The sequence below is a fragment of the Alosa alosa genome, chromosome 15, assembly GCF_017589495.1.
Source record: "Alosa alosa isolate M-15738 ecotype Scorff River chromosome 15, AALO_Geno_1.1, whole genome shotgun sequence".
Classification (NCBI taxonomy): domain Eukaryota; kingdom Metazoa; phylum Chordata; class Actinopteri; order Clupeiformes; family Clupeidae; genus Alosa; species Alosa alosa.
The window spans coordinates 30498427-30509535 of record NC_063203.1 but is presented as its reverse complement, the minus strand read 5'-3'; the positions used below and the strand labels follow the sequence as shown (position 1 = coordinate 30509535).

The window sequence follows — 11109 nt, the reverse complement described above, 5'->3', positions numbered from 1 at the left end:
CCCCCAGGACCCACTGGACTGCCCCTCCAGGGAAACTTACCCCAAGTGGACAAGAGAGCGCCCTATAAGACTGTTGAAGGTGAGGTGTATGCACATACTGCATTCTGCCCATAGATTATTATTGTACATGAGTTTGATGGTGGATGCTCTTAGTTGTATATGGGTGTGGTAGAGCACTGGTAATGCCACTGCCTGACAATCGGTCCTTCCAGGAGTCCCTGAAGAACCTTGGACCGTTGTGAGTCTATTTTACTTTGTATGAAAGCATCAGCTAAATATAAAGTCAACTTTAACTTTTAACTTTTAGTCTAATGTAATCAGGGGCGGATCTAGAGATTTTTTCCTGGGGTGGCGAAGGGGTGGCATGAGGTTCCAGGAGGGGGGCCATGGACATTATTCAAAACTTAAAATTCTACGGATTTCATTGAATAAGTTTTATCTACATTACATTACACGAGGTGGGAGGCAAATCGGAGATGTAGCTGGCGTTTTGGATGATGTGGGTCTTAATATGTGAATTTCTTTCTCTGTGTAATCACTATACAGTCTGTGTAGTCTGTACTTAAATTATACAGTGTCAAAAAGCAATTCTAGGGGGGTTTGGAGGTATGTTTCCCCAGAGAATTCTTTTAAAAAATGACCCCTCAAATGATTTCTTCTAGTTAGTTTTGTGGGAATATGGATACATTTATAAAATAAGCCATAAATAGATTTAGGTTATGTGGATTGAAACAAGATTCTGATGATTTGGGGGTATTTTTAAAACATGACCCCTCAAAATGAGTTTTGAGGGAATATGGACAAATTTAGTCATACAAGAATATTAATATCCAACACTATCTAACTGCCTTTTCCAAGTATGTAGTCTAAATCACTGAAATAAGTGAAATAAGATACCAGAGACACTAGGCAAATATTTATAGGCCTGTCATGCAGTTGGTAGCACCATACATAGGTTAGGCTATTGCAAGGCTTAAAGCAAGGACATTTTCTGTGTCTTTAAGTTAGGCTATTATTTTTAAGACCTAATATTATATAGATATTATAATATCATGATATCAAATAATGTTTTTGCTCAGAACGAACCTAAATGGAAATCAGTCCCCCTCAGTCCCTGATCTTTAGTGCCAAATGTTACGTTTTGCCATTCACAATTTAGGCTACTCACTCACTCACAAAGTGGTGAATAAGGAAGTGCATGTATACTGTATTAAAGTACCTTTATAAATATCCTATTAAAACGACCTCAAACACGAGTGAACAAGCAACATGTTAATTTCTTGAGGACACAAACTCCTGTGCTGGCCTCAGCTTGTTGGTTCATCTACCAGCAAATTATTGAAATCTATCACCCAATGAAACCCAATGAAGATTTAACTGGAATCTAAGCAATTACATCTCATGCACAACGCTTCATATGTGATGTGCTTTCAAACGTCTAGTCTAGTAGCCTACTCTGAGTAGGGTTTGTTTGAAAATAGTAGGCTACTTTTACTTATTGTGATTGAGTAGAATTTCAGTCATGGAACTGTAGGCTACTTTTACTATACTTTTACACACTATATATGAAAAGAAAGGGTAAAAAAAAACGCAACCGCCACCAGCTTGACAGCGATTAGATTTTCTAGTTTGATTTGACATGTCGACCATATTTGGATAGTCATAGATGCTGGGAAATTGGATGCATGACAATTTTGAGGACCCGTGTTGAATCATCACGTGTATGGGTTGACATTGACAGCAGTATTTAGGCTACAATCAAATGTTATAAACTAGCGACACACACAAATAGACTTTAAAGCGTTAAGCGTTAAGCTACGCATGAGCATGCCCTTATTATCTGACCTGACCATCATCAAAAATTCGATGAGACAAAGTCTTATGGATGTAAATGGCGTAGACTAACAGTGAGGTTGTTGCGGGTTAACTGATGGACTGACCATGGGTCTGATTATGGACTTTTCGACTTGGTGGTCAAACTTACCCGCCGTTGTAGACCTACAGACAGTTGACACATAGTTGCATGCACTGTGCAATCTGCTGCCAATGGTGAAATTTCGCGGGGGTCACTGCGCTGATGGTGATGGGTGAAACCATTGTGAGGGGGCGGGGGATTCTAAATCGGCGATTTCTGTTTGAGAGGAGTTTGGGGGTTTCACACCTTCTCACAGTCCAACATGTATGAACATAAAATATACTTAAAAAAATATTATCTGATTTATAAATGGGGTGGCAACAGGGGTGGCAGTTGCCACCCTTTGCCACCCTGTGGATCCACGCATGAATGTAATATGGAGATCGACACATCTGTGGATCAGGTATTAGCACTGTATAGTTTGCAAGGGACAGATACTTCACTACAAAAAGTGATATCTTACCAAGTGTTATAATCTTATGAGTATTCTAGTCTAGTTAGTATTGTTTTTAGTATAAAGTTACTTACTTTGAGTTTTCTTGTAAGATTATTTGAAAATAAGTCAAAATCTTTGTTTTTGCCTTATTTTAAGTGAAATAATCTTACAAGAAAGCTAAAAGTAGGTATCCAAAACAAAAACAATATTAACTAGATTTTTTTTATCTTAATATAAGATTATAACACTTAGAAAGATATCACTTTTTGCAGTGTTGTACTTAGCAGTGTCTGGACTTAGCTGGTTTAACCACTCAGGGTTGTGTTACTTCATAACAGGGGCAATCAGTTTAAAATAAACATCGGCGGTGTAACCATGTGGTTCTTTCTCCCTCATCCCAGTGGAGTAAACAGAATGGGCCGGTCATCTCAGTCAATCTGAGTGGGTACCAGACTGTCAAGGAGGCCCTGGTGGATCAGGCCGATGACTTTGCATGAAGGGCACAATCTATATATATGGTGAGCTGTCTTACTTTGGAGTCCTCTGGTTATGTGTGTTTACATGTATTCATTTAGCAGCGTTTCATCCGAAATGTTGAACGTTACTACGGTTTCGCTTTTTGACCAATCTTTGACTATGTGGGTGTGATTTATTTCACATCCAGAATAATACATTTGAGTCATATTATTATGAACATATAATGGGGCTCAAAAGTTAAATAGGAAAAAAAGTTGTGATTTAAAACAAAAATCAGGGGGCATGCCCCCTTTCCGTTAATGGGCAGAACGCCACTGATGCTGATGTTAATGCAGTACTGTGCTGTTTTACCTGTGAATTTACCTGTGTATTTACCTGTGAACTTACCTGTGAATTTACCTGTGTATGCTAATGATGTGTTAATGCAGTCCCATGCTGTTTTACCTGTGAATTTACCTGTGTATGCTGATGATGTGTTAATGCCAGCCTGTGAATTTACCTGTGTATGCTGATGATGTGTTAATGCAGTCCCGTGCTGTTTTACCTGTGAATTTACCTGTGTATGCTGATGATGTGTTAATGCCAGCGGCGAACAGAGTACACAGCTTCATTACTTGAGTAAAAGTACAGATACCCTAAATTTTACTCAAGTACAAGTAAAAGTACAACAGTCAGATGTCTACTTAAGTAAAAGTACTAAAGTACTTGTTTTTAAAAGTACTTGGGTATCAAGAGTACAAGAGTAGCCTACATTTTCTAAATATTGTATTACTACTGCCACAGTGCTTACATTTACAGAAACGTCCTACATGGAGTTATGAAAAATGTTAATGTTGATACCTTGGAGAATGTAAAAGGAATTGAAAGTAAAATCAAGTCATTTTCATCTTTTTACCATGTTGCCAGGGATGGGCAGTATTTCTAATACATGTATTTAAAATACATTATTTCAAATACAAAATACTATTTTTTTAATTGAAACACAAGAAGTGAAAACTATCATTAACTTGTTCAGAAAAATTGAAATAGTCACAGGTTGGTACATTCCGGGATGGACCTGCTAGCGTCTTCATCCATTGTTTAGTCCATGGTTTCATCTCTTATCTAAATCTGACCATAGAGTTGACTTTGGTTGAAAGCTGAAGGTGATCCTGTGAATTTACCTGTGTATTTACCTGTGAACTTACCTGTGAATTTACCTGTGTATGCTAATGATGTGTTAATGCAGTCCCATGCTGTTTTACCTGTGAATTTACCTGTGTATGCTGATGATGTGTTAATGCCAGCCTGTGAATTTACCTGTGTATGCTGATGATGTGTTAATGCAGTCCCGTGCTGTTTTACCTGTGAATTTACCTGTGTATGCTGATGATGTGTTAATGCCAGCGGCGAACAGAGTACACAGCTTCATTACTTGAGTAAAAGTACAGATACCCTAAATTTTACTCAAGTACAAGTAAAAGTACAACAGTCAGATGTCTACTTAAGTAAAAGTACTAAAGTACTTGTTTTTAAAAGTACTTGGGTATCAAGAGTACAAGAGTAGCCTACATTTTCTAAATATTGTATTACTACTGCCACAGTGCTTACATTTACAGAAACGTCCTACATGGAGTTATGAAAAATGTTAATGTTGATACCTTGGAGAATGTAAAAGGAATTGAAAGTAAAATCAAGTCATTTTCATCTTTTTACCATGTTGCCAGGGATGGGGCAGTATTTCTAATACATGTATTTAAAATACGTATTTCAAATACAAAATACTATTTTTTAATTGAAACACAAGAAGTGAAAACTATCATTAACTTGTTCAGAAAATTGAAATAGTCACAGGTTGGCACATTCCCGGGATGGACCTGCTGCGTCTTCATCCATTGTTTCGTCCATGGTTTCATCTCTTATCTAAATCTGACCATAGAGTTGACTTTGGCGGAAAGCTGAAGGTGATTGCTGATAGGCTGTCCCAATCAGTGGCCTGCACAATCCAATCACGTTTGAGGAAACAACAAATTGAGGGTTTCCGAGATTTTTCTTTTTTCCTTTTGTTAGAAGAAGTAACGGGTACTCACGGTTATGAATAGAAATGTAGTGGAGTAAAGAGTACAATATTTGCCTCATAAATGTACTTGAGTAAAGTCATGAGTACCCCCCAAAAATGGATGGAGCAAGAGGATGGAGCAGTGGATCCAGGAGGAGAGCAGACACCTGCTGGAGAGCCTGAGACAAACCAAATGTGAGTCTTGTGTGTGTGTGTGTGTGTGTGTGTGTGTGTGTGTGTGTGTGTGTGTGAGAGTGAGGAGGAGAGCAGACACCTGCTGGAGAGCCTGAGACAGACCAAATGTCTTTGTGTGTGTGTGTGTGTTGTAGAATATAGAATATATAATATCTTCATTTGTCATTGTAACAGATACAACAAAATTAAGTGCATTCCTTGTGAAGTGCAACAAGACATCTAAAACTGGCACATACTGGATCTACTGTATGCTTTTGTAGCACTATTCAATACACTTATGGCTGTTGGATAAAAACTGTTTTGTAGTCTGTTTTGTTTTGTTCTTGTTTTCATGCCTGTATCTCCTGCCTGACAGCAGTAGTTTGAACAGTGTGTGGCCGGGGTGTGATGAGTCCTGTTGGATGGTTTAGGCCTTTTTGAGGCAGCAGGAGCTGTGAAGTTCTTCCAGAGAGAGGAGAGGGCAGCCAATGATATTCTGTGCTGCCTTTGTGACCCCATGGAGCTTTTTCCTGTGTGCCACAGTACAGTACAGCTCGAAAACCACACACAGAGACAGTATGACACGATGCTCTCAATAGAAGGACACCAGAAGTTTTTTGGGGATGTTGTTCCTCCCGAGAACTCTCAGGAAGTAGAGTCTCTGCTGGGCCTTCTTCACAAGCGCCATGATGTGGGCGCTCCAGGTCAGGTCCTCCATGATGTTGACTCCCAGGAAGCGGAACTCAGAGGCCCTGGAGGTCCAATTTCTTCCTCCTGAGGTCCACAATGAGCTCCTTGGTCTTTGATGCGTTGAGGAGCAAGTTGTTAACTCTGCACCACACCGCCAATCACTCCACCTCGTCTCTGTAGTTGGACTCACCCCCCCTCGAGATGAGCCCCACTACCGTGGTGTCATGGACAAATTTGATGAAGGTGGTGCTGTGGTGAACGGGGGTGCAGTCGTGGGTGTAGGGGGAACAGAGCAGGGGACTCAGCACGCAGCCCTGCGGGGAGCCAGTGCTGAGTCTGAGGGCCGTGGATGTATGGGGGCCCACTCTTACCCTCTGAGTGTGGTCTGTCAGAGAGGCAGGTGGAGTGTGGTATTCAAATGTTGGAGAGTTTTGGACACCCCCGTGTGTGGGAGGATGGTGTTAAAAGCAGAGCTAAAGTCTGTGAAGAGCAGCCGAGCATAGCATAGCTCTCCCTGCTGCTCCAGGTGGGACAGTGCAGCATGGAGGACTGTGGCCACGGCATCCTCAGTAGATCTATTTGCCCTGTAGGCAAACTGGTGTGGATCAAAGGTGGGAGGATATGACATGATGTGATAGGATAATGACATGATGTGACTACGGATCAGCTTTTTGAAGCACTTCATCACCACAGGGGCTAGTGCTACGTCATTGAGGGTGGAGATGTTTGTTTTTTTGGGCAGGGGTACTATGGTGGAAGACTTCAAGCAGGATGGGACAGTGAACTGGGAGAGTGACCGGTCAAAGATCCTAGTAAAGACCCCCACCAGCTGGTCTGCACAGACCTTCAGTACACGTCCGCAGATGCCATCAGGACCGGCCGCCTTCGGCGGGTTGACTGCCCGCAGCGTACGCCTCACCTCATGCTCCTCTACCGTGAGGATGAAGTGTGTGTGTGTGTGTGTGTGTGTGTTGCTTGGCTCTACAGGGCCACCATACTTTCTCTACATCTCTTTCTCTCTCTCTCTCTCTCCTTCAGCAGCTCCGTTTGATCCCACGTTCTTCCTGAGCCGTGCCGTGTCCAACGTGATCTGTTCTCTGGTGTTCGGACGGAGCTTCAGCTACGACGACGTCGACTTCCTGCGTCTGCTGCAGATCATCTCTGATACAGTTTGCGTTGGGAGCAGCCCCTGGGGACCGGTATGGACAAGATAAAAATGAGAACAAGGAAAGAGAGGATGGACAGAGACAGAGAGTAACAGAGGAAAAGAGAGAAAGCAGAGGGAATGGGAGGGGATTGGCCTCCCCACAGAGGGTAGAGAGGGATGAGCCTGTCGGGCTGATAAAGATGAAAGGATAAAAAGATGAAAGGATAAAAAGATGAAAGGATAAAAAGATGAAAGGATAAAAAGGGAAAAGAAAATGAAAGACAGGAAGTGGTTGGTCCTCCTTCCTCATCAGCCTATCAAATCAGTCTTGTTTTTATATATTTAGTAGATGATTTGTAGAGATACCAGTACACCATGTAAACCCGTCCACTTTCCTCCCCCCAGCTGTACAGCATCTTAGTTATCCACTTCTTTGTCTTATACACCATTAACAAGCATTAACAAGCTGCTTGTTAACACTTACAACTGTTAACAAATATGCTTGTAAGTAACTTAAACGACTGCTTATTATCACACACAAGCTGCATGTTAACAGTTAGTTAATGTTATTAAAGGATAACAACAGTTAATTAATGAATTTAGTAATGAATTGTTAACTGCTTATTATGCACTGTTAATACCTAATAAGCACATGTTATTCTAAAGCATTACCAGTTTTGTCTAACTAGGAGAAAGACATCCCAAACACAGAGTTCCACTATGATAACCTGGCAGCAACAGTTTTTAACCTTTTCCTAGCTGGGACTGAAACCACCAGCACCATCAGATTTGCCTTCATGATACTCATAAAGCATCCAGACATTCAAGGTAGGACCACAGCCCACGCACACTGAGGGATAGTGAAACATATATATTACAGGTTGAAATGCATTTGGGTCCAATCCATACTTAAGGGATAATGGATAGAACGCCGGTCATTATTGGGAAAAGAAGTCCGGATGAAGACAGGGCGAACCGGACCCTGACGCGCACAAAGGGGTCTTGTTCCGCCCTGAAGGGACTTATTTTCCTAATAATGACCGGCGTTCTATACATTATCCCGCTTATTACACGTCTACTTACCAAAACGAAATAATAAACTCCCCACGATATGACTTTAGCCTACATAGCCTAGCCTATTTGTTACTGTTCATCGTGGCATTTGCTGAAAAAACAAATAGTTCACAACAACACACGCTGAACTTGAATCAAACATTCTTTAGAACACAGCGGATCAACCGTCTGCTTTCACTTTTGAATGTAGTTCCAGTCCTCGCGTAGTGATATAAAAGACCAGAAGCACAAAACCCGTTGCCATTGACAGCAGTAATTACATGAAAATATTTTACCGTAGAACTTTGGGAAATCCCATTCAAGCCAATGGAGCATTCTACTAGCATTGTGAAGAGCCGTGTAATAAAACTATATAATGCAGGATGAGTTTGATCTGTTTTTCCTCTTTCCTGCAGAACGTGTACAAAAGGAGATTGATTCAGTGCTTGGCCAACATGGCGTCCCACGAATGGAAGACAGGAAGTCCCTCCCCTTCACTGATGCTGTCATCCATGAAGTTCAGCGCTATATGGACCTCGTACCCCTCAATCTCCCACACTTAGCCATCAAGGACATCTCATTCAAGGGCTACACCATTCCTAAGGTAGCGCCCCTTCCCCTAGATTTTTGCCCTAACCTTAAATTTTGCACATTCTCGTGTAGATGTAGGGTATCCCATTGCTTTAGGGAGCAAGGGGGAGTGCTATTATTCATTTAAAATCAACTCTTAAAACACATTGCGGTCCGATGCAGGCTTAAAGCGAAGTGGGAGATGAAATTACCCAGGATACCTTGCAAACTCTAGGGCCAAATTTTTCAACCAAGATGGCGGACACCGCTGGAAAGGAACAATTGCATTGTTCATATATTTTCGCAAATAAGCATGTTAAAATTTCAAAATATGTTGGAATATGTTAATTTGATGCATATCCAAAGGACTGTCGAGTTTTGAACACTAATGTTAGAAAATATCTCACAAAGCTATCTGATGATGTTCATGATATCTGCCTAGTGCTTTGAGAGAGTCTGCCCATCAAATAACGTTATACATCTGATCTGGGTAGTTAGTGTTGGGTGTTAAAGGCAGCATTGTTTAGCCGCTTAGTGTTGGGTGTTAAAGGCAGCGCTGTTTAGCCGCTTAGTGTTGGGTGTTAGCAGCAACACTCAGTAGCCCCTTAGCGTTGGGTGTTAGCAGCAGCGTTGTTTAGCCGCTTAGTGTTGGGTGTTAGCAGCAGCGCTGTTTAGCCGCTTAGTGTTGTTAGCAGCATCGCTGTTTAGCCACTTAGTGTTGGCTATTAGCAGCCCCTTAGTGTTGGGTGCTAGCAGCAGCACTGTTTAGCCCCTTAGTGTTGGGTGTTAGCAGCAGCGCTGTTTAGCCGCTTAGTGTTGGGTGTTAAAGGCAGCACTCAGTAGCCGCTTAGTGTTGGGTGTTAGCAGCAGCGCTGGGGTTCCTCTAAAACAGCCCAGTCAAAGATAATTAATGCGTAGCAAGATGGGTCATCCTAGTTCATGTCTATGAGAGCAAAGTGGAGTTCAGTCAGAGACGGGCTCTGGTTCAGTCCCCGCCTGCACAGGGGTGTGTCACTGACGTTTGAAGGCCTCGGTTCCACGCCAGACAGAAGCTGGAGTACAAAACAAACTTGGTGAATTTTCTCCCGACTGGAGGGTCATACTATCACGACATTCTCCTGAAATGGGGAGGAGGGTTTGGAGATCATGATACCGTGTCCGAAATGTGGATCCATTGCTCAGAAAAATAAGGCTTTGACAAATTCTGGGAAATTCTTGGATTCTGCCATAGACCTCAATGTTAAAAAGGGAGCCTGATCACTGCATAAATGGGGGATAGTGGCCCCCCCTTGTGCGGGGCGTGTACTACTGCTGCCCTATTTGCATACATTTCCGGGGACAGGAAATGGCCTCTCAGGAAGTATCTTCGTAATCAACCATCTTTGGCCTAGTGTTCACATATTTCCTGATCCCTGACCTCTGACCCCTTGCAGGACACTGTGATCATTCCCATGCTGCACTCTGTGCTCCGGGACGAGGACCAATGGGAGAAGCCCTGGACCTTTAACCCTGACCACTTCCTGGACAAAAATGGGAACTTCAAAAAGAACCCAGCATTCCTTCCCTTCTCTGCAGGCAGGAGGATGGAGTGAATTTTTAATCTTGAACACACATTAGAGAGAGAGAAACTCTCTTCATTCAATGTATCCATCCAAGTCTACAGGTGGTCAATCATGACTAAATGATATCTGTGTGTGTGTATATGTGTGCATGCATGTGTGTGTGTGTGTGTGTGTGCATGTGTCTGTGTGTGCATGCATGTCTGTTTGTGTGTGTGTATGTGTGTATGCATGTGTGTGTGTGTGTGTGTGTGTGTGTGTGTGTGTGTGTGTGTGCGTGCATGTGTGTGTGTGTATTCTCAGGTAAACGGGTGTGTGCAGGTGAGTCATTAGCGCGGATGGAGCTCCTGATCTTCCTGGTGTCCATAGTGCAGCAGTTCCACCTCAGCCCCCTGGAGGACCATACAGCATTAACATCAGCCCAGAACTCAGCAGCTTCACCAACCTGCCTCACAAATACCAGCTCATTATCACCCCCCGCTGACCAACAGTGGTACTGCAGCCCATAACCACAAAGCCTCCAACAACCACTTCATCTCTCGAATGCCTTGCAAACTGTTGTATATTTGAAAAATGAAAATGATTTAAAAGGGTCAAGGCTAGGAACAAACAGCACATTCTTCAACATTAATTTATGCTCATATAAAATCTTTAAATGAATGTAAATGTTTCTAAATGTAAATTTGCTGTGAATGTAAATTGTAAGAACCCACATTAAGTTTTCATCTGGTACTTCCAAAAAAGACTATCAAACAGCTTAAAATGATACAAAATTCAGCGACTAGGGTTCTCACGAAAACTAAAAGAACTGACCATATTACTCCAATACTTGACTTTTGTTTGTTTTGTTTGTTTGCTAAAATGTGTTTGTGTGTCACGTCATCCTGAATGTAATTTTGTACTGCTTTGTGCTTTGTCTGTTAAAGGCCATCTTTGTAACATCTCTGAGTGCGGTTTGTGGTAAAGTCCTCATTACTCAGATGATCCTATTTACACATACATTGTTATTTAAAAAAACTGAGATATTTCCCATTGTTTGTGGCCTTCATT

General features: G+C 42.0%; 1 protein-coding gene across 1 annotated transcript; it reads left to right on the top strand.

Moving 5' to 3' along the window:
• The first annotated feature begins 5000 nt into the window (after window positions 1-5000).
• Window positions 5001-10543, top strand: LOC125307939 (cytochrome P450 2G1-like). The gene is given in 7 exon segments (XM_048264070.1): window positions 5001-5061; window positions 6772-6929; window positions 7564-7705; window positions 8347-8534; window positions 9934-10075; window positions 10363-10446; window positions 10449-10543. Coding segments are annotated over 7 exon segments (870 nt in total).
• Window positions 10544-11109: the final 566 nt, after the last annotated feature.